Source organism: Rhinoderma darwinii, chromosome 1 (assembly GCF_050947455.1).
Source record: "Rhinoderma darwinii isolate aRhiDar2 chromosome 1, aRhiDar2.hap1, whole genome shotgun sequence".
Lineage (NCBI taxonomy): Eukaryota > Metazoa > Chordata > Amphibia > Anura > Rhinodermatidae > Rhinoderma > Rhinoderma darwinii.
The window spans coordinates 61757762-61782421 of NC_134687.1; the positions used below are offsets into that span (position 1 = coordinate 61757762).

Sequence of the window (24660 nt, forward strand, 5' to 3'; positions counted from 1 at the left end):
ACCAACAGGGCTGTTTTAATTTCTGAAGGAAATCTGTGGTGTCCCTAATATAGGATTTAGTGCCTGTTGCAAATTGTCTCAATGCCTTGTCAACAAAAATCGAGATATTGTTTAAAAGGGAACCCCTACCAGATACAATCGGGCGACCTGGCGGATTCACTAATCCCTTGTGAATCTTGGGAAGTAAATAAAGACAAGGAGTATTTGGATGATCTATAAGCAAGAAGGCATGTAACGCAGAGTCGATAATGCCCTCATCAACTGCTGATGTCAAAAAATTTCTAATCTTCTTCTCAATATCACACCTAGGGTCAGTTTTTAATAGTTTGTAAATATCTGTATCACTCAATTGTCTATGAGCTTCTGACATATATGTTACGGTATCCATAACCACGACCGCACCCCCTTTGTCAGCGGGTTTGATGGTGAGGTCGTGGTTATGGATCAACTCATGCATAGCCGTCATTTCTGCAGTAGTAACATTAGGATGATAAAGACAATCATTATTCTGTTCACGTAATTTAGACAGATCTTTCTTGACTAACTCAACATATGTTTCAATAGAATTAGATATCACAGGCGGCTGAAAGCCACTTTTGTTAAATAAACCAAAGTCCTTAAGACAAATTGGTTTAGATTCAGTCTCCACTACATTGTCGTGGGGCTTAGAATCAAACCACACTTTCAGTTTAATTGATCTAATAAAATTATATAAATCAAGTTCTAATTGAAACCAATCTAGGCGTTGACTCGGACAAAAAGACAGGCCTCTGGCTAACAATTGTAACTGTGCATCAGACAATATATGAGAAGAGATATTTACCACGGTTTCACTACACTCCTTTTTTGGTTGTTGTACACAGTCCTCTGATTCACTTGACGCTGTTGCCTTTGTGAGCGGGTTCTTCCTTCCTCGGTTTCTTTTACGTCCTGCCCTCCTGGTGGGTTTTGGTTTCTGTGCTCCATACTTGTTCCTCCTAAAAAATCACTGGCCTGATTTTCATATCGGTATTGACCATTTTCCTTTTGTCGATGTTCCTGATATCGATTTTCTCCACCGAAATAATTCTTAAGACCACGTCCCCTTTGTTCATTATTAGTGTGTACGCACATGATCTATACCACATTCGAGAAACCGAACGGAACTGTGTGATTGAAGGAGGATCCATAGCAGCTTGAACGCAGGATTAAATTTTTTGTGGATATGTTTATTTTAATGATAGAATTATGTTTTACGTATGGGGTTGGGTAATCGTTTTGGGAAAATAATTATATCACTATAATTTAGAATTTGGGAATATCAGCAAATTGAATATGGTTCATCACTGGTTATCACATACATGCTATATATATATATATATATATATATATATATATATATATATATATATATATATACTGGTGTATATTTGCCTGTTGCCTTCTAGATCGGTGTGGCAGCCGCATGCTCCCACGCCATTTATTTCACATTTTCATATATATTTTATCATTTCTAGAATATAATAATACGTTTTTCACTGTATTTAATGGGTCACCTTATATATATATATTTATATTTTTTTTTTTACCCCTCGGGATATCTCTCAGCCAATACTATGTTAATAGATTTTGGGTTGGGGCCCATGTGGGGACTCCCATCATCTGTGTGGGGCACGGTTCATGGTATTCCTTTTATGGTCCTGGACCCGATACATATTCTTTTTCTTTTTCATGTATATTTGTCAAATTTGGGATGGGGCCCAAGCGGGGAATTTCCACCACGTGTGATGGTCTTCTTCGTATGGTCCTCGACCCGATATATATGTATATCCATATTTCTGTATGATTAAATTACTTTATGTATTTATTTTTATTATGTACTTTGGATCGTAGTATGACTGTATGTTATATACTATGAGAATTTCTGTTTATAACCATGCACAGGTCTAGTATGAGTGTTGGATTCATATGTATGTAATTGTGGAGTGATGGATGTGTTCTGGCTCAATGGCTGCTACAAAAAGTCCCCCCTAAGTACCTTAGTTTTATGATATGATTCGGCGTTCTCTGAATTTGTGCAGATACAATCTCCGTTTATTTCAGTGATATGCGCATGTGCTTGGCAGACGGTTTAATGTGATATGCCGGAAGCTGTCAGAGTTTGGGCGGAAGTGCACATGATGGAGAAATCTCCCCTGTTTCCACTCTCACTCATGCCGTGAAAGGCACACGTGGGTCTGGTCTGCCATGTCAACCGCTATGCGCCATTGGTCGCCATCATACAGGAGTAGCATAACGCGCGTCGAGGTGTTCATCCTTTGAGTCCGTTAGCAGTCATCATTGCCAGCCTCAGATACTTGAACCACTAGGATTATGATTTTCTTTGTGACCTCTTATATATTACTATAGACTTACCACTGTGTAGGTTGTGGGTTTTCACATGGGGATTTGGGTCTGTCTTTCACTATACGCTTTCCCAGGAACAATTTAAGCCTGCTGTAGATTATACTATCGCTATACTTTATATGGTAATGCTGACGCAAAGCTGATGGTCTTAGAGGAACAATTTCTAATCAGGTTTTCATTTTTGTATGTACGGTATATTTGTTGTCTTTTTGGGGGGATGTCCATAGTTATGGATTAATAAAGTATATTTATGATGTGTTTAAGACATATATTGGTTTACTGTTGTTTTGCATTATGTCTTGCAAAATATATTAATGGCCAAAAGGTATTATAGGTGCTAATTAATGTATTACGGTAAAATTTACAAATTTCATTTTTTTCTGGCAGATTTTCAATTTAATACATTTATTTCAGTAACAGCAGGTGTTAACAGAAAAACACAACTCAACATTTATTACACAGACTCTTCAGATTTCCAAAATATCCAACATGTGGCCCTAGTGTGTCACTAGATTCAAACACAGGCCTCAGAAAAGTGGGAGCACCTAGTGGATTTTGGGGCATAATTTTTATTAGGATGTTTTACAGGCATCAATTCATGTTTGTAAAGACCTTGAGGTGCAAAAACATTAGATACACCGCAAGAAATACCACATTTTGGAAACTACAACACTCAAGGAATGTATCTAGGGGTGTAGTGAGCATTTTGACCCCACAGGTTTTTCATATAATTTCTTAGAATTTGGCTGTGAAAATGTAAAATATTTTTTTTCCAATAATACGTAGTCTTAGCTCAAAATTTTTACAAGGAGTTCAGGAGAAAAACCACCCCAAAAATGTATAGGCAATTTCTCATGAGCATAACAATCCCTCCTATGTGGTCATACTCTACAGTTTGGGCACATGGCAGCTCTCAGAAGAGAAGGAGAACCTTTTAGCTTTTGGAGCCCAGATATTGCTGGAATGGTTTTCTGATGCCATGTTGCATTTGCAAAGCCTCTGAGGTACCAGTACGGTGGAAACCCCAACAAAAAGTGATCCCCGTTTAGGAAACTAAACTCCTTAAGGAATCCATCTGGGGTGTAAGTGAGCATTTTAACCCCACAAGTGTTTCAGGAAATTTATTAGGAATGGACTGTAAAAATGGGAAAAATAAATTGTTGCCAATATTATGTCACTTTAGCCAAAAAAAAATATTTTCACAAGGACTATAGGAAAAAAGCACCCCAATATTTGAAGAGTATTTTTCAACAAATACGCATATGTGGTCATAAACTGTTGTTTGGGCACAGGGCTGGGCTCATAAGGCAACGAGCGCCATTTGGCTTGTGCAACGCAGATTTGGCTGAATTGGTTTCTGGGGGTCATGTCGCATTTTCAGTGCCCCTGAAGTACCAGTACAGTAGAAATTCCCCATGTGTGGTCCAATTTTGGAGACTAAATCCCTCAACAAATTAGATTAGGGGTGTAGTGAACATTTTGACCGCTCAAGTGTTTTATAGATTTTATTAGAATTGGGCCGTGCAAATGAAAAATATTTTTTTTTACAATAATATGTCGTTTTCATTTTTACAAGGAATACAGGAGAAAAGACACCTCAAAATTTGTTACACAGTCTTTCCTGAGTAAGGAAATATCCCATATGTGGATGTAAACTGCTGTTTGGACACACGGCAAGGCTCTAAAGGGAAAGAGCGTAATTTGGTGTTAAGATTTTATAAATGTGTTTTTTGACGCCATGTTGCATTGAGCTGAGGTACCAGCACAGTGAAAACCCAAGAGAAATAACCCCATTTGGGAAACTAAACCCTTTTAAGGAATTTATCATGAGGTGTAGTGAGCATTTTGGCCCCACACGTGTTTTGCAGAAATGAGTACACAATGGATATTGCAGGTTGAAAATTTCCATTTTTCCACAGATATGCTATTTCAGTGCCCAATATGTTGCAACCAGCTTGTACACCTGGAGACACACACCCGATAAATTTATAAGTGGGTCCCATGGAGTACAGTAGTACTCCATATGTGGTCATAAACTGCTGTTTGGGCCCACTGCCAGGCTCGGAAGCCGGGCCGGCCTTAGGATAGATGGCCCCCCGTGCAAAATTTTGTTTTCAGCACCCCACCTCATCATAACAAAACGCCCCATAAAAAAGTATAATGCCCCCCACAGTATAATGCCCTTTTTAGTGCCCCACGCAGTATAGTGCCCCTTATAGTACCCCGCACAGTATAATGCCCCCTTTAGTGCCCCCACACAGTATAATGTCCCCTAAGTGCCACGCACTGTATACTGCCCCCTGTAGTGCCTCTACACAATATAATGTCCTCTCAGTGGCCCCCACAGAGTATTATGTCCCCCCTCCCCTCCCCTGGGTGCCACACACAGCCCCTCCTTGTAGATAGTGGCCACTGTAGATTGTTCCATACAGTCCCCCCTGTAGATTCTGACATACAGCCCACCTCCCCATTGTAAACAGTGCCCCCCAACTGCCCTTTGTAGATTGTGCCACACAGCCCCCCACCTTCCCCTTGTAAACAGTGCCATACAGCCCCCCACCTCCCCTTCGTAGATAGTGCCATACAGCCCCCAACCTCCCCTTTGTAGATAGTGCCACACAGCCTCACCTTACATAGTTACATAGTTAGTACGGCTGAAAAAAGACACATGTCCATCAAGTTCAAGTTCCCTTTTGTAGATAGTGTCATACAATCCGCCACCTCCCCTTGTATACAGTGCCATATAGCCCCCCCACCTTCCCTTTGTAAATAGTGCGCCCTCATGCCCGGTGTTGCAGCTAGCAGCCACTATCAGCCGCTATGGCTGCTACAGTGTTAGTTACGCCATTGTGTAATGACGGGGGTGGGGAGACAGACAAGTGAGCCCTAATCTACCCGCCACTCAGTCCCTGCCTACTTGCAATGACCCGCCCTAGGCGACAGGGTACAACTGGGCGACGGTCCCTACGCTCAATAAGTGCACGACAGACAAACAGACAAGGGTACACAGAGCTAGGGGGAGAAAGGGGCAGTTGCCCACGGCAACACCGTGAGCAACAAGAGAAGTGAACAAGCCGAGTCAAACCAGGAGAGTACGAGGTGCCAAACGCAGAGCAGAAGAGTAGTAAACAAGCCGAGTCAAACCAGGAGTCTACGAGGTACCAAACGCAGAGCAGGAGAGTAGTCAGCAAGCCGGGGTCAATATGAAGCAAGGACAATAGTACAAGAAGCTGCAGCAGGGCCAGGAAACCAAACGAGAAGAATCACAAGCAAAGGAGGAACAGGAAAGGCAGGTATAAATAGACAGAGGGCGGGAGCTAGCTCCGTCTGACCAGGCTGTGATAGGTTCTCCCACTCCTAAGCCTGCCACCCTGAGTGGTGGAAGATGGAGTCAGTCTCACAGACATAGAAGCAGGTGCAGACTGATTATCTATGGGCGTTAACCCCGAAGCTGTGCCTGGCAGATCCTTTACACATTGAGCAGAGAATGAGGGCCCAGCGGGAAAGGCCGTAGCAGAGTCGCCAGGCCCGGGCGCTTCACAAGCAGGGGAAAGGAGCCAGCGCAGCGCCCATTTCCACCTGCTGCAGTGATGCGCTCTGTGCGATGGCACAGTTCGCACACCCTAAAGGACGGCCCTGCTTGGAAGGACCGCCTTTTGGAGAGCGGATTTTGCGTTGTGGTAGTTTTGTTTAGGGTTTTACTGGTATTTCAGTTTATAATGTGGAGGCATATGTATGTAAGCTTAATGGAGTATATCAGCGCATAATAAGATTGTATAATAATGGGGTAAATAAATAACAAAAATTATACATGGATATTGACGTAGGCCTTGAACCAAAACTTTATGCACAGGCAAGTTTTTTGGGGGCAAGTGTCGCACATATAAAAGGTGTCCGTGGTATTGTACAAAATATCCGCACTCCAGTATTGCCTAATCTTTGAGTTCTTCACAAGTGCCATTCTTCACAACACCCTAAAATGTAATCGTCTCCGCTTGATCTGCGGGGTTCACCTGTGGGGCCTAACAAATGATGACGTGGGGTTTTAGGTGAATACCTGCTGGACATATAAATTAGTCTGGGCCGTTGTTTTGCATCATTGCGTTCCGAGAGTCATAACTTTTTATTTTTCCATTGACGGAGCTGTGTGAGGGTTTCATTTTTATGGAATGAGCTGTAGTTTTTATTAGTATCAATTTGGGGTAGGTGCGGAGATAAAAAAAACTGAAATTCTGGTACTTTTTTTTTACAGAGTTCACTGTGCAGTATAAACAACATGCTTACTTTATTCTGCGGTTCGATATGATTATGGCAATACCAAATTTATATAATTTTGAAATGTTTTACTACTTTTACACAGTAAAAACACTTTTTTCTAAATAAAATAATGTTTTGGTGTCACCCTATTCTGAGAGCCAAAACGTTTTAATTTGTTTGTCGGACGGAGCAGTCTGATGGCTTATTTGTGTGACAAACGATAGTTTTTTTGGTACAATTTTTTGGTACTTGCAACTTTTTGATCACTTTTTATTTTGAGATAATTCTGCCATTTTTTTTTACAGTGTTCACATTGGGGGATAAATAACATGATATTTTTATCGTTCAGGCCGTTTCGAATGCGGCAATCCCTATTATGTATAGTTTTTCTAATTATGAAGCACTTGATTACAGAAACAGGGACATTCTTGTTTTTAATACTTAAAACTTTTATTTCATTTTCTATGGGCCAGTTCACATGAGCGTCACCCTTCCGTTCATGGGTTCCGCTAGACCTTTCCATCGGTGGAACACCTGAACATAAAGGCAAACGGAAACCATAGCTTCCGTTTGCATTATCAGTGATTGCAATGGTAATGCCTCCATTGCAAATGGTTTCCATTTATCTCCGTTTTGCAAGGTTTCCATTTTTTGGGCAGAAACAATAGCGCAGTCGGCTGCGGACATTGCGGAACGGAGACAAACGGAAACCATTTGCAACGGAAGCATTACCATTGCAATCAATGGTAATGCAAACTACGATATGGTTTCCATTTGCCTTTCCGTTCATGGGTTCCTCCGATGGAAAGATCTGACCAAACCTATGGACGGAACCCTGACATTGATGTGAACACACCCTAAAACATTTTTTTTTTTAGTTTATTTTCACACTCACTTGAGGACTTAGATGCCTGATATTCTGAACCATATTGTAACTGTTATTTTTCAACTGACAGCCAGTCTATTAGGTCCTGGCTGAACCTAATAGGCTTCCGTACATGGCCGACTAGGAGGCCATTGTTAGGCTTTCTGGTTGCCATAGCAACTATTGGCACTCCGCGGTCACACAGTGGGAGCCGATGGGGTTCAGAGGGAGCTCCCTCCCTCTGTGTCAACCACTTAAATGCGGCAGACGCTATTCACCGCGGCATTGAAGGAGTTAAGCGGCGATGAGTGATAATTGTAAATTACAGCAGGCACCCACTGCGGATGGTGCGGGCCAGCTCCTGTGCCCACTTCAGCCTCAGGGCGTATCTGTATGCCCATTTGCGTCAAGGCATGGTTAAAATGGGCATTCAGTTACGCCTATATGTGGGAAGGAGTTAAGCTTGGTTTTGGTGCTGTATATATGTGTTGAGCTTGGTTCTGATGCTGTATATATGTACTGACCTTGGGTCTGGTGCTATATATATGTACTGAGCTTGGTTCTGGAGCTGTATTTATGTACTTACCTTGGCTCTGGGGCTGTATTCATGTACTGATGTTGATTCTGGTGCTGTATTTATGTAATGAGCTTTGTTCTGGTGCTGTATTTATGTACTGAGCTTTGTTCTGGTGCTGTATGTATGTACTGAGCTTGCTTCTGGTGCTGTGTATATGTACTGAGCTTGGTTCTGGTGCTGTATTTATGTTCTGAACTTGGTTCTGTTGCTGTATTTATGTACTGAGCTTTGTTCTGGTGCTGTATTTATATACGGAGCTTGGTTCTGATGCTGTATTTATGTAATGAGCTTGGTTCTGATGCTGTCCCCAGCCTATCCCTACACACCTTGTGCTTTATAAGTGAGCTTGCCCTCTGCACCAGTGCTGAAGCAAAGTTCAAGAAACCTTGTGTTATTCTGCGAAGGTTCCATATCAGTCTGTTACCAGTTGGTATCATGTATCCTGTGTCTGCTACCTGTTGGTATCCTGTGTCTGTTACCTGTTGGTATTCTGTATCCTGCGTCCATTACCTTTCAGTATCCTGTATCCTGTGTGTGCTTTCAGTAATCCAGAACATGCCTGTGTCCAGCAATCCGGCACCTGTCTCTATCCAGCTACCAATTACCTCCCCGTATCCAGCTACCAGTTACCTGCCTGTATCCAGCTACCTGTTACCTGCCTGTGGCCTGTTATTTGCTGCCAGTTGCTACTTTCATCTGTGGAGTAGTCCAGAGAGTCCACAACCCAGTGGACGTTACACTGAGCCTGGTTTTGGTGCTGTATTTATGTACTGAGCTTGGTTCTGGTGCTGTGTATATTTTCTAAGCCTGATTCTGGTGTAGTATTTATGTACTGCGCTTAATTCTGGTGCTGTATATATGTACTGAGCTTAGTTTTGGTACTGTAAATATGTAGTGAGCCTGGTTCTGGTACTGTAAATACAATGGATATAAAAAGTCTACACAACCCTGTTAAAATGCCAGTATTTGGCAAGTTACAAAATCAGTCCAAGATGAATAATTTCAGAACTTTTTCCACCTTTAATGACACCTATTATCTGTGCAATTGTATTAAAAAACAAACAGAAATCTTTTAGGGTGGAAAAATAAAAATAAAGAACAAAAATAACGTGGTTGCATAAATATGCACGCCCTTAAGCTAATACTTTGTTGAATTACTCTTTGACTTTATGACAGCATTCAGTCTTTTTAGAAGTCTATCAGAATGGCACATCATGACTTGGCAATTGTTGCCCACACTTCCTTGCAAAAGCGCTCCAAATCTGTCAGATTGCGAGGGCATCTCTTGTGTACAGCCCTCTTCAGGTCACCCTATGGATTTTCATTGGGATTCAGGTTCGGGCTCTGGTTGGGCCATTCCAAAACTTTGATCTTCTTCTGGTAAAGCCATTCTTTTGTTGATTTGGAGGTATGCTTTGGGTCGTTGTCGTGCTGAAAGGTGAAATTCCTCTTCATCTTCAGCTTTTTAGCAGAGGCCTGCAGGTTTTGTGCCAATATTGACTGATATTTGGAACTGTTCATTATTCCCTCCACCTTAACTAAAGACCCAGTTCAAGCTGCAGAAAACCAGCCCCAAAGCATAATGCTGCCTCCACCATGCTACACTGTGGGTATGGTGTTCTTTTGGTGATGTGCAGTGTTGGCTTTGCACCAAACATACCTTTCGGAATTATGCCCAAATAGTTCAACCTCAGTCTCATCAGACCATAACACGTTTTCCCACATGCTTTTGGCAGACTTAATGCAGGTCTTAGTAAAACATAACCAGGCTTGGATGTTTTTCTTTGTTAGAAAAGCCTTCCGTCGTGCCACCCAACCCCACATCCTAGACATATGAAGACTATGGGAGATTGTTGTCACATGCACTGCACAAGTACCTTCCAGAAAGTTCTGCAGCTCCTTTATTGTTGCTGTAGGCCTCTTGCTAGCCTCCCGGACCAATTTTCATCTTGTCTTTTCATCAAGTGTTGAGGGACGTCCAGTTATTGGTAATGTCACTGTAGTGTGCCAAATGTAATCCACTTCTTGATGACCATCTTCACTGTGTTCCATGGTATATCAAATGCCTTGGAAATTCTTTGGTACCCTTCTCCTGACTGATGCCTTTCAACAATCATATCCCTTTGATGTGTTGTAAGCTCTATACGAACCATGGCTTTTGCTGTCACATGCAACAAATAAAATGTCAGGAAAATCCTAATAGAACAGCTGAATTTTATATGGGGTTTCTCAGAATCACTTTAAATAATGACAGCTGTGTGCGGACTACTATTTAACATGAGTTCAAATGTGATTGGCTAATTCTGAGCACAACCATATCCCCAATTATAAGAGGGTGTTCACACTTATGCAACCACATTATTGTAGTTTTGTTATTTTTATTCTTCCCATCTAAATTATTTCAGTTTGTTTTTCAATGGAATTGTACAGTTTATGGGTCACATTAAATGTGGAAAAACTTCCAAAAAGATTCATCTTGTACAAATTTTTGACATAACAAAAACCTGTCATTTTAACAGGGGTGTGTAGAATTGTTATATTCACCGTATGTACTGAGCTTTGTTCTGGTGTTGTACTTATGTACTGAGCTTGGATCTTATGTTGTATATATGTACTAAGCTTGGTTTTGTTGCAGTTTTTATGTACTGAGCATGGTTCTAGTGCTGTATATATGTACTGAGCTTTGTTCTGATACTGTATATATGTACAGAGCTTTGTTCTGGTACTGTATAAATGTACTGAGCTTTGTTCTGGTGCTGTATATATGTACTGAGCTTTGTTCTGGTGCTGCATTTATCTACTGAGCTTGGTTCTGATGCTGTATTTATGTACTGATCTTGGTTCTGGATCTGTATTTATGTACTGAGATTGGATCTTATGTTGTATATATGTACTGAGCTTGGTTTTGCTGCTGTATTTATGTACTGACCTTGTTTCTAGTGCTGTATGTATGTACTATGCTTAGTTCTGGAGCTGTATTAATGTACTGAGCTTTGTTCTGGTGCTGTATTTATGTACTGAGCTTAGTTCTGGTGCTGTATTTATGTACTGAGCTTGGTTCTAGTGCTGTATATATGTATTGATATTAGTTCTGGTGCTGTATTTATATACTTTATCTACTGAGCTTAGTTTTGGTGGTGTATATATGTAGTAATCTTAGTTCTGGTGCTGTATATATGTATTGATCTTAGTTCTGGTGCTGTACATATGTAGTGATCTTAGTTCTGGTGCTGTATATATGTATTGATCGTAGTTCTGGTGCTGTATTTATATACTTTATGTACTGGCTTAGTTCTGGTGCTGTGTATATGTGTTAGGCTTGGATCTGATACTCTGTCTGTACAGTTAACACTAAACCTTTTTTGTGCATATAGGTCTGTACGTTTTGGATTAGTGCAATGTGGTGTGAGTGCAGATAGGTACATGTTATTATATTATATATAGTGTGGCAAGTGATTTTTTTAAATTCTAAGTGGGGGGCACACAAGTTTGGAAATTGGATAGGATATTACTGTTATGTACATAAATATCTATTGAGATTCCAGATTACTTAATAGTATCTTTGAAATATTGAAACTGTTGATTATAGGGTCATTTTCTGTGGCACCCTACATGGGCATCTCGCACGCAAAGTTGGGAACCTGTTGTTAAAAAATGTAAATCCCACCCCTGTCCTGAGGAATATATCAATTCTGTGTTTTGTGAATAAAACGGAAAAGGTTATCAAGAAGTAAAGGCAAGGGAGTAATACATGACTGCAGGATCAGACTACACAGGTTTTATTTGTTGGCCGTAACCATCCAGCAGCAGCTGCATAAACCAAGAGCTGGTTATGAATTTTTTTTAATGAAAATAATCTTTAAAGTTGCTTATGTATGGACAATAACTATTTAATACTATAACTGACATCTATCAACATTCCAGTGTACTTACTGTGAGGGTATGTTCACACGCTGAGAGGCATTTACGTGTGAAAAGACAGACTGTTTACAGCTGCCTCGTTTCACACGTAAATGCTCCTCCTCGTAATTTACGAGGCGTCTGTGACGCTCGTAAATCTTGAGCTGTGCTTCATTGAGTTCAATGAAGAACAGCTCAAATTACGTGGCAAAGAAGTGCCCTGCACTTCTTTGCCGAGGCAGTCAATTTACGCGTCGTCGTTTGACAGCTGTCAAACGACGACGTGTAAATTACAGGTCGTCTGCACAATACGTCGGCAAACCCATTCAAATGAATGGGCAGATGTTTGCCGACGTATTGTAGCACTATTTTCAGGCGTAAAACGAGGCATAATACGCCTCGTTTACGCCTGAAAATAGGTTGTGTGAACCCAGCCTTAGGGTATGTGCACACGATAGCAGGCATTTACGTCTGAAAAGACAGACTGTTTTCAGGAGAAAACATCTGCCTCGTTTCAGACGTAAATGCTCCTCGCATTTTGTGAGGCTTCGCAGACCGCCGTAAATTTTGAGCTGAGCTTCATTGAGTTCAATGAAGAACGGCTCAAATTACATCTGAAAGAAGTGTCCTGCACTTCTTTTGACGAGGCTGTATTTTTACGCGTCATCGTTTGACAGCTTTCAAACGACGACGCGTAAATGACAGGTTGTCTGCACAGTACGTCGGCAAAACCATTCAAATGAATGGGCAGATGTTTGCCGACGTATTGTAGCCCTATTTTCAGACGTAAAACGAGGCATAATACGCCTCGTTTACGTCTGAAAATAGGTCGTGTGAACCCAGCCTTAACATGTTTTTCATTTTATCCATGTAAACTATGTATAAAGTTACCACCACTAGGTGTCTCCCTACTGCCAATCTGCAGTTCACCACCCCCTGTCTTCATGCAAAATCCATCTCTAGTACAGAATAGAGGAGACGGACTGCAGGAAGTGGGGGTGTCTCTTCTGATGTGTGCTCTCATGGACTGCAGGAAGTGGGGGTGTCTCTTTTTATGTGTGCTCTGTGCACTCACAGCCTTCCTGCCTGACTCTGCAAGCACAATTCACTGCTGCTGGGACGCTGGTAAATTAGATTCTTGTGTCTCTCTGTCTGATCTTTTCATCCACTTTCCTTTTCAGCACTGCTCTACTCTCCGGGTCTATGTTCTTCATACTTTCCTCGGCCTCCATTGTGGATCTCAGCTGCTTTAGCACAATTTCTGTGTTGTCAGTGATGACATGAAAAACATTTCTGCATGACTTTTCTGCGATTTATTTCCACAGTATGGGCCTGTGATTTGCAAAGTCTCATTCACTTTCAGAATTCTGTTGCGTAAATTTCACAGTGTTTATGCTACATGAGAACCAATTCTAAGGCCACAAGTCGGATACGCTGCGTAAAACTACCTAGCGTATCCGACCTGGAAACCGCAGCACATTTAGTCCAAAAAACTGCAGCTTTTCGAGTGGACTTTCCAGAGTCCACTCGAAAAGGTAGAAAAAAAAACAAAAAAAACTTTCATACTTACCCCAGTCGTTGGCATGGTGACGCATCCCTCCTTTGCCGTCTGGTCCGGCCTCCCTGGATGACATTGCAGGCCATGTGACGCTGCAGCCTGTGATTGGCTTCAGCGGTCACATGGACTGAAACATCAACCCAGGAGGCCGGACTGGAGGAAGAAGCAGGGAGTTCTGGGTAAGTATACATTTATTTTTTGTGTGTTGCGATTTTTGCAGCAGAATCCCTGCAATTTCGCCGCAACAATTGCCTATTTGTTGCAGGTTTTACATCCCCATTGAATTCAGTTGGGAAAAATTGCAACAGAAAACCAACGAAAATGTAGCATAAATTGACATGCTGCGGATTTAAAATCTGCGCCACAGGTCAATTTATTAACGTTTTCGCTGCTGTTTATTTTCACAGCAAGGGCATAAGATTTTCAACATGTCATTCACTTTTCCGCTACTGTAAATAAATGCTGCTGTAGTTCTGCACAGAATTCTGTTGCGGAAATTCAGAGCATTTATGTCACATGGGAACCCGGCCTAAGGCCTGATTTACACGAGCGTGTGCGTTTTGCGCACGCAAAAAACGTGGCGTTTTGCGTGCGCAAAAGGCACTTAACAGCTGCGTGTGTCATCAGTGTTTGATGCGCGGCTGCGAGATTTTCTCGCAGATGCCATCATTTTGACACTCCGTTTGGATGTTTGTAAACAGAAAAGCACGTGGTGCTTTTCTGTTTACATTCAGAGAATGACAGCTGTTGCGCGAACCACGCAGTTCGCATGGAAGTGCTTCCGTGCGACCTGCGTGGTTTTCACGCACCCATTGACTTCAATGGGTGCGTGATGCGCGAAAAACGGGGAAATATAGAACATGTCGTGAGTTTTACGCAGCGGACTCACGCTGCGCAAAACTCACGGACTGTCTGCACTGGCCCATAGATTTGTATAGGTCCGTGCGACCCGCGTGAAAAGCACGCGCGTCGCACGGACGTAGATCACGGTCATGTAAATGATGCCTAAGGGTGTATTCAGACATTGTGGTTGAGGTGCGGAAAAATGGAAAGCATTAAAAATCATATCTGAAAACTGCATGCACCTCAAGAGCAACATCTAAATTCACCCTAAAACAAATGGTAAAATGCTTGTAAGGCTGGGTTCACACGTCGTGGTCAAAATGCGTTTTTGACGTGATTCGGGACACAACTGCACCATTATGCTGCAAACACGTTTTGACCGCAGTGTGAAAACTTCGTTTATTCTGTTTCTGTTTTTGCATAATTTATAAATCCAGTTTAGTTTGCATATTTATTTTCTTGCCCCAGTTACATTTTAAAAAAAACTTTCACCTTGCCCATACATGTGCAGCATGTAATGGGCAGGGCTGCACAAACTTTACATTTTTTTCCTACCCTCCTCCGTTATCTAGATATCGGTGCCGTTATATTTGGTGCCCGATATTTGAATAACCCCCTGAACGGTCAATGGGGTGTGTTTAGGCAAGGGGTCGTGTGACGCTAGGAGTCCCTGTCTCTCCGTGGAACTACTGTCCCGTACTGAAAACATGATTACAGTATGGGACAGTTGTCCCGCAGCGACTCCTAGCGTCGTACATAACTATGATACTAGGAGCCCGGCTCCCTGCAGTGTGTTCGGTCCGGGACTTGCGGCCGAAATACGTTCCGTCCTTTACGGACCGAACATGCTCGTGTGAACCCAGCCTTAGTCTTCAGCTCTCGGCAGCCAAGGACAAGACTGTGCGATCTCTCGTGAGAGATCGCACAGTCTTGTCCTTGTCTGCCGTGAGCTGAAGCGTGAGTGTAAGCGCGCTCTCCTCTTTCCAGCTCTTGCTGTGACACTGTGAAAGTTTTTCTTTAAAATACCGATAATATTTATCTCCTTGGAAATGCTGTCTCCCAAAACATAATTTTCCAGGAAATTAAAATAATTTTATATTAGATATGTGTATTTGATGTTCGTATATATAAAGTGCATATAATCTATTTTATCAATAATCTTACATAGTCATAAGCCTCTCACCTAAAAATATGGTAATAGGGGCAGATTTTCTAAGACTGGCATTTCAGTTTTCTGGCATAAATTATAATGAATTTGTCGGGACGCTGGCCCCTTTTATGAGGCCACGTCCCTTTCCACAAAAGTGGCACGGCGCCGTAAAAAGTTGCAAATTGCGATTTTCCGCAACTAATTCCGCAGCATAATACAGTAGCAGCAAAGTGGGTGAGATAGAACAAATCTCATCCACACGTTGCGTAAATACTGAGGGGAAATACTGCTCAGAAATTGACATGCGGTGCAGAATTTTACTCCGCAGCATGTCAATTGTATTTGCGTAGACACAGCTTATTTGTTGCAGGTTTTGAATTCAATGGGGAGGTAACACCCGCAAAAAATAGCAGTTGCGTTTTTTGCAGCGAATTCGCAGCGATTCTGCCACAAAAAACGCAGTTTAGTAAAAAAAAATCTTATAATTACCCAGAAGTCTGTGTTTCTTCCTCCAGGGCGGGCCTCCTGGGTTGACTATTTATCCCATGTTATCGCTGCTGCAGCAAATCGACGGCTGCAGCGGTCTCGAGGGTTGAAACGTCATCCCATGAGGCTGGCTAAATTCTGCAGTTTATCGCAGCGTACATTCCAGGCGAAAAACTGCACCACAGTTTGGTGCAGATTTTTAGCCCAGAATTCCCTGCAGTCCGGATACGCTGTGTGCTACGCACCATATCCGCCCTCTGTGAACTCAGCCTTAGTGTGTACGTCGGGAGCTTTCCTAGCGTACATGCTAAACATAGAGGAAAAATGTGATGTGAAATAGGCCTTAGAGAGAAAGTAAAGGTGGACGCAGCTGTAAACGTAGTGTCTGGTTTATGGTTGTTCATTCACATTTTCATGCAAATAGTTTCGATTTCAGGACACAGTAATTTACAGAGATACAACTTAATATATTTCTGTCTTCGCCATAAAGAAGGACATACACTCCCCCAATTTACTTGAGCTTCTTTTAGTGTTATATAGTTACATAGTTAGTATGTCTAGCAAGTTCAACCAAGGGATGGGATAAAACTAAATTTCTACACATTGACATAGGAGCTAAATTTTTTTAGTTCTCGGGAATTATCTAAGCCTTTTTTAAAGCCTTCTACTGTCCCTGCTGTGACCAGCTCCTGCGGTAGACTATTTCATAGATTCACAGTTCTTACAGTAAAGAAGGCTTGTCGTCTCTGAAGGTTGAACCTTTTTTTTTCACCAGACGGAGGGAGTGCCCTCTTGTCTTTTGAGGGGGTTTTACATGGAACAGGTTTTCCCCATATTTCTTGTATGGGCCATTCATATATTTAAATAAATTAATCATGCCCCCCCCCCCCTTAGTCGTCTCTTTTCAAGGCTAAATAGGTTTAATTCTGTCAATCTTTCCTCATAACTTAGATTCTCCATGCCCCTTATTAGCTTTGTTGCTTTTCTTTGTATTTCTTCCAACTCCAGGGCATACTTTCTATGAACTGGAGACCAGAACTGAACTGCATATTCTAGATGAGGCCTCACTAATGCTTTGTAAAGTGGTAATAATATATCCCTGTCCCACGAGTCCATGCCTCTTTTAATACACAACAATATCTTGCTGGCCTTTGAAGCAGCTGATTGACACTGCATGCTGTTATTGAGTTTATGATTTACAAGTACACCCAGATCCTTCTCAACAAGTGACTCCCCCAGTGTAGCTCCCCCTAGGACATATGATGCATGCAGGTTGTTCGTACCCAGGTGCATAACTTTACATTTATCTACATTAAACTTCATTTGACAAGTGGATGCCCAATCCGCTTGCAATTCACAAACATCTTCCATAGTCTGAACTATATTACATAGCTTGGTGTCATCTGCAAAAATAGAAATAGTGCTATTAATCCCATCCTCTATATCATTCATAAATAAATTGAATAATAGTGGTCCCAGCACTGAACCCTGGGGTACACCACTTATAACTGGGGACCTTTCAGAGTAGGAATAACTGACCACAACTCTCTGGATACGGTCCTTGAGTAAATTTTCAATCCAATTACAAACTATACTTTCTAAACCTATAGTCCTTGATTTACTCATTAAACATCTATGAGGGACAGTGTCAAATGCCTTTGCAAAGTCCAAAAACACTAAATCCACAGCGGCCCCTCTGTCTAGGCTTCTGCTCACCACTTCGTGAAAACATATCAGGTTAGTTTGACAACTTCTGTCCTTAGTAAAACCGTGCCAGGAGTCACTTATAATAATATTTTTTGTCACATAATCCTATGTATAGTCCCTCAAACATTTTCCCCACTGTGGATGTTAAGCTTACTGGTCTATAATTTCTCGGGGAAGACCTAGAGCCCTTTTTGAAAATAGGCACCACATTTGCCCTGCGCCAGTCCTTTGGCACTATACCAGTTACTAGAGAATCTCTGAATATTATGAAAAGGGGGAAAGAAATAACTGAACTTTAAGAATTCTAGGGTGTAACCCATCTGGTCCTGGAGCCTTGTGCACATTTTTTTAATTAAATTTAGCTTGGACCATATCTACATTCAGCCAATTAACTATATTAATAGATGTATTAACAGCACTAGCACCAGCTACATCAGCTGCTCTTTCTTCTGTCATATATACAGTGCTAAAGAACCCATTTAGTAACTCGGCCTTCTCCTGATCCCCTTTTGACCAACTCCCCATTACCACTATTTAGGGGTCCTACATGTTCAGACTATTGCTTTTTTTCATTGTATATAGTTGAAGAATTTTTGGGGATTTTGTTTTACTAACCTTGGCCACCTGCCTTTCATTTTGTATTTTTGTTGATTTTATTACTTTTTTGCATATGTTATTAAGCTCTTTGTAATTTACAAAGGCTACAGCTGTACCTTCAGATTTTTCAAATGCCCTTTTTTTGTCATATATTGCCCTTTATACAGAAGGTGTAAGCCATGTGGGGTTTAAAGAGTCTCTGTCACTCTGAAGTGTTTAGACAGTGAATAGACATTCCACAGAATGTCTATTCACAATCTCTGCACTTCGATACTGTTTCTATGGTAGTTACAGCCGAGGAAGCGTGATCTCGTTGTAACCTGTCATTTACCGCGTAATCTCGCGAGATTACGCTTCCTCTGCTGTAACTACCACAGACAGAGTAACGAAGTGCAGAGATTATGAATAGACATCCTGTGGAATGTCTATTCACTGTCTATACACTTCAGTATTGTTAATGTGTAAGTATAAGACAGCACATAAGGATCTAACAGGATCCCTATGCGCTGTGTAAATGAATGGCGAGGAGTGCATGATGCTGATTGGTCAGCGTCATACGCTCCCCTGTACAACGCCCACTTGGTCTAAAGTGAAAATATGCCGACTTGGGCATTAAGCAACTCATCAGCATAAATCTAAAACCGCGAATAAAGTGGTAAAAATAGATCGTTTTTTTAAATAAAAAGCATTACTGTCACCTACATTATAGCGCCCATCTCCTTATCTAGGAGATAGGCCACTTATAATGTGGTGACAGAGACTCTTTAATTTTAGTCGATCATTACATGAGTTTTTCTAGGGTTGAAATAGCAAAGTGTACTTCTCTATTCCATACGGAGACATCCAGCAAAAAAACTTGTACTATATGTGAGACTATAGCAGTGTTATCAGTTTAGAAAAGAAAGCGTGGGACGTCCGCATATTGCAGTGGTCTTCGTATTTTTTTCAGCCATTAAACTTGCATCGAGTGATGTAAGTTTGATGGCCAAATAAAATATGAAGACTACTGCAATATGCAGACGTCTCACGCTTTATTTTGTATACTGGATCAATGCTTATGGGTGACCCATAGGGACCTCGAGTGCTACCCTGTTTCTGTAATGCCCATTCAATTCTATACGAGATATGCAGAAAGTTTAGCTAATGTTCCACTCAGCTGTGCTCCTATGCTCTGCCTGATTGCAGCGTATATTGGCCACCTCACCATGCGTGAGTTTGGGGTACCCCAGTTTGGGAGATATATGCGGGTACCCGCATCTATCATACATTTATAGCATATCCTATGGATATGCCCTGTCTGTGGGGACACAAGCCCTTTCAAGTTTCACATCAGGAGCTTCCACAGGGCCAGTAGGCCCCAGGCAGAGCCTCAAGAAGAGATATGCCCAGGAGCTCTGGCCTTGTAAAGTTCCTGACCACTGTCTATATATGGACAGTGATGTCTGGAGGTTACACAGGGTCGGAGTCTGGAAAGAGCGCTATTTGATGCTCTGCCTGGGGACTACGGCCCTAGGGAAGCTCCTGATGTCACTGTCCATGTATAGTAATGTCAGGAGCTTTATAAGGCCGCAGTCCACTGTCAGACCATCAGGTAGCACTTTGCATTGGGCAAGATGTTCTAAAAATCTTCATGTTTATGGGGCCCAAGAAGGCAGCTAATGCCATGTGTATAGTCTACTTGTTTATTTTTAGGATATATATTTTGACAGTACTACTTTAATAATTAGCGCTTAGTGTTTATCTAGTGTTGAACTTGGGGCATGTACACTACCGTTCAAAAGTTTAGGGTCACTTAGAAATTTCCTTATTTTTGCAAGAAAAGCATTTTTTTTCAATGAAGATAACATTAAAATTAATCAGAAATACACTCTATACATTGTTAATGTGCTAAATGACTATTCTAACTGCAAACGTCTATTTTTAATGCAATATCTACATAGGTGTATAGAGGCCCATTTCCAGCAACCATCACTCCAGTGTTCTAATGGTACATTGTGTTTGCAAACTGTGTTAGAAGGCTAATGGATGATTAGAAACACTTGAAAACCCTTGTGCAATTATGTTAGCACCGCTGTAAACAGTTTTGCTGTTTAGAGGAGCTATAAAACTGACCTTCCTTTGAGCTAGTTGAGAATCTGGAGCATTACATTTGTGGGTTCGATTAAACTCTCAAAATGGCTAGAAAAACAGAGCTTTCATGTGAAACTTGACAGTCTATTCTTGTTCTTAGAAATTAAGGCTATTCCATGCGAGAAATTGCCAAGAAACTGAAGATTTCCTACAACGATGTGTACTACTGCCTTCAGAGGACAACACACACAGGCTCTAACCAGAGTAGAAAGAGAAGTGGGAGGCCCCGCTGCACAACTGAGCAACAAGACAAGTACATTAGAGTCTCTAGTTTGAGAAATAGATGCCTCACAGGTCCTCAACTGGTAGCTTCATTAAATAGTACCCGCAAAACGCCAGTGTCAACGTCTACAGTGAAGAGGCGACTCCGGGATGCTGGCCCTCAGGGCAGAGTGGCAAAGAAAAAGCCATATCTGAGACTGGCTTATAAAAGGAAAAGATTAATATGGGCAAAAGCACACAGACATTGGACAGAGGAAGATTGGCAAAAAGTGTTATGGACAGACGAATCGAAGTTTGAGGTGTTTGGATCACACAGAAGAACATTTGTGAGACGCAGAACAACTGAAAAGATGCTGGAAGAGTGCCTGACGCCATCTGTCAAGCATGGTGGAGGTAATGTGATGGTCTGGGGTTGCTTTGGTGCTGGTAAAGTGGGAGATTTGTACAAGGTAAAAGGGATTTTGAATAAGGAAGGCTATCACTCCATTTTGCAACGCCATACCCTGTGGACAGCGCTTGATTGGAGCCAATTTCATCCTACAACAGGACAATGATCCAAAGCACAGCTCCAAATTATGCAAGAACTATTTAGGGAAGAAGCAGGCAGCTGGTATTCTATCTGTAATGGAGTGACCAGCGCAGTCACCAGATCTCAACCCCATAGAGCTGTTGTGGGAGCAGCTTGACCGTATGGTACACAAGAAGTGCCCACCAAGCCAATCCAACCTGTGGGAGGGGCTTCTGGAAGCATGGGGTGAAATTTCTCCCGATTACCTCAGCAAATTAACAGCTAGAATGCCAAAGGTCTGCAATGCTGTAATTGCTGCAAATGGAGCATTCTTTGACGAAAGCAAAGTTTGAAGGAGAAAATTATTATTTCAAATAAAAATCATTATTTCTAACCTTGTCAATGTCTTGACTATATTTTCTAGTCATTTTGCAACTCATTTGATAAATATAAGTGTGAGTTTTCATAGAAAACACAAAATTGTCTGGGTGACCCCAAACTTTTGAACGGTAGTGTATGTCAAGAAACATGGTGTAGTATTAGTTCAGCAGCGGCCTGTTCTGGCTTGTCTAGTCTACATGTGTACCTCTTTATTTGTGTTTATAGGGATCGACTACAGAGTTGCTCTAATCCCGTTTTCTTGTGGGTGGTTGTGTGTGCTGAATTTTTTTCTATTTCTACATGTCAACAGATAATGCAGTAGGATGTCATGTAGATAGATTACTTACCTTGGCTTTCTAATGCATAAGAAGACAGCTGTTTATATGATATCTGTTGCAGATGACTGCTCTCCATATTTGCTCTTAGCATGTTTCCAAATATTAGTTTTTTATCATTTTTTTCTTTAAATACATGAACATAATTTTTGTTTACATCTGCGTTCAATTACTTAAAATTATTATTTTTTTTTATATACAGAATTCATAGATCATTGTATCAGGCATAAGAACAACTTATTTTTCAAATACTTTTCAAAATGAGTGTTCGTCAAATGTCGAGCTATCTAGATCTGTTTTATTGGATTATCAGAACTAATAAATATATATTTTTTTCATCTTTTTAGGTTTTTTTAAAAAATATATAAAAATACTGGAAGATAAAGAATATACAAACATAAAGAATATTTTTTTCTATTTGAAGTAAGTGTCTTAAGAACATGAAAGAAGTAACACAAGATATAATGCCCCTGTCAATCTGCCTTTAAGCAATCAGTTTTAAATGTACTGTACTTAATAAAACCTCACTGCACATACATTTTTCAGACTGTTGCTTCTTCAGGATTAGGTCTGCCCAGGTTGCCAAGTGTCGAAGTACACGTCCAGAGCATAATCAGTAAGTGCTCTGACAGTGCAATGCAGGTTTTAATAATCTCTAAATATAACAGTCCATATATTGTCCATTCCAAATGTAGAGTCCCCAGCTTGTCCTACCACGGCCATAGCGTTTCTCAATTATGCTGTGCACGTGAACTCGATTCCTTTGGAATAGGCAGACATAACTGGCAATATGTGTTCATTTAGGGCATTTTCCTCAAAATTGAGTACACGGGCACTGCATCATCCACAAGCTTTATCCCTGAGGAATTCTGCTATATACAAGGTCCTGATACAACTGTCTGTATAAGTAACGTTTTGTGAAGAGCTTATACATGGCTGCAGTCCCCGGGAAGATCACCAGGAAAATGATAGGAGAAGCTGAATGAGTACCCATCCTGCCACTACAAGTGATACAGCTATACAATCAGTCTGCCAGTTACACCTAAGAGTATCCTAGAAAAAAAATCAGTGTCCATGCTGCAAGGGACAATAGGTGTACTTAGTGGAGAGCGTTTGGGTGACATTTAGGACTATTGACTATACATTGGGACACGTCAGCCTATAGTCTAAGCTATACGTCGAGGGCGTGCTCCAGACATATTACTCCAGTGTTAGTCATTAACGTGATTTGAAGAGGGTCTTATCATACTTACTAGAAAGATACCAAAATTCAATCAGTATTTAATTTCAAATAAAAATATATATATTAGGTACCTAATTGCATACAGCTGCATTTTATTCTTAAATTTTTGGTTTTCAAAGGATGCCGTCTTGCGTGGTGAAGGGTTGTACCAGAGCCAGTAGACGTACCGAAAGTGGTATAATTCTACATGTGTTCCCCAAAGATAAAGACCGCATACGAAAATGGTTATTGGCTACAGGACAAGAATTTGAAAATCTTGAAGAATTTGTTAATAAGATCTTTGATGCCAAAAAAAATGACACTTATCGTTTGTGTTCAAAGCACTTTGGTCCTTATGACTATAGATACAAACCAAAAACTGGGAAGAAAAAATTATCAGAAAACGCGGTCCCATCACTGTTCACCATAACAACAACAAGTTCTCAGGCTAAAAAAGGAAGGAAGCATACAGAGACAATGGCAACTGTTTGCCCCCCTCTACAACCTGGTGATCGCTGTCCTACCTGCTGCCAACTAATTCCACCAACAGCACCTGAAGAGTCCAGTACATCATTTTCCGAAAAGTCGGTATCAACCCAACACACTCAACCGATTACGTCTGTGCCAGACAGTGGTGAGAAAATCAAAATAGAGCCCAATGATTTAAAAATTACTTCGCAATCCACCGAGCAATCTCATGATATTGTTGACCCATTTTTAGTGCCTGTAACACCGCCTTCATTGAGCGACTCAAGTCCTTTAAAAGAACAGGATTCAAATTTCAAAATATCACATATCACGTCATGGATGGTGCACAACTGCTGTGTTGTCCCTACTGTTTACACTTCTGAACAGCTCAATGTGGGTGGGACTGCAGATGTGATTTGATGGCTCTGCTTAGAAATAGTTTTTTTTTTTTGCCACGTTGATGTTTTGGGAATGTGGAATATATTTTATAATGCAATGATCTCCCAATGCACTCTACAGCATGTCCTCTATTCTAAGGCAAGCATGGAAGTCTAGGCCATAGGGAAGAAATGTACAATGTAAGTTAGTAATTTATTTTTGTCTTTGATTGCTACTAAACATATATAATTTATTTTTATACATATATATAGTGTCTTGCGAAATTATTCACCCTCTCTGTGTTTTTCCTGTTTTGTTGCATTACAATCTGGAATTAAAATAGATTTTAAAGGCTATGTAAACCTTTAAAAGGCAAATGTATTTATTTATTTTTTAATAAATAGATTGGTCATTGTGTTTGGTGCAACTTTATAAATGTTAAAATTTTAATAAAACTTTTTTTTTTTTTAAATCTGTTTTACTTTTTGAGATGCAGCTGCTCTGTATTCTCTATAACAGAGCAGCAGTCCTGCAGGATCCACCTGTAATCTTAGTTCACTTAGATGTGATCGATTACAGGTGGATCCTGTGTCCAGAGACACGCAGGACCCGCTGACACTGAACCAGTCAGATCCGCGGGACTGACGGATTCCGTGAATAGCGAACGATACAGCTGCTCTTGTATAGAGAA

General features: G+C 41.1%; 1 protein-coding gene across 1 annotated transcript in view; it reads left to right on the plus strand.

Moving 5' to 3' along the window:
- The window catches only part of LOC142760597 (uncharacterized), a 50832-nt gene extending 26499 nt beyond the window's left edge, over positions 1-24333 (plus strand). Inside the window, exons 3-5 of the mRNA XM_075864080.1 lie at positions 12872-13109; positions 22249-22324; positions 23264-24333. Of these exons, the coding sequence (XP_075720195.1) occupies positions 12872-13109; positions 22249-22324; positions 23264-24011 (1062 nt within the window). The 3' untranslated portion in view covers positions 24012-24333. The remainder of the gene's footprint in view (positions 1-12871; positions 13110-22248; positions 22325-23263) is intronic.
- The last annotated feature ends 327 nt before the right edge of the window (positions 24334-24660 follow it).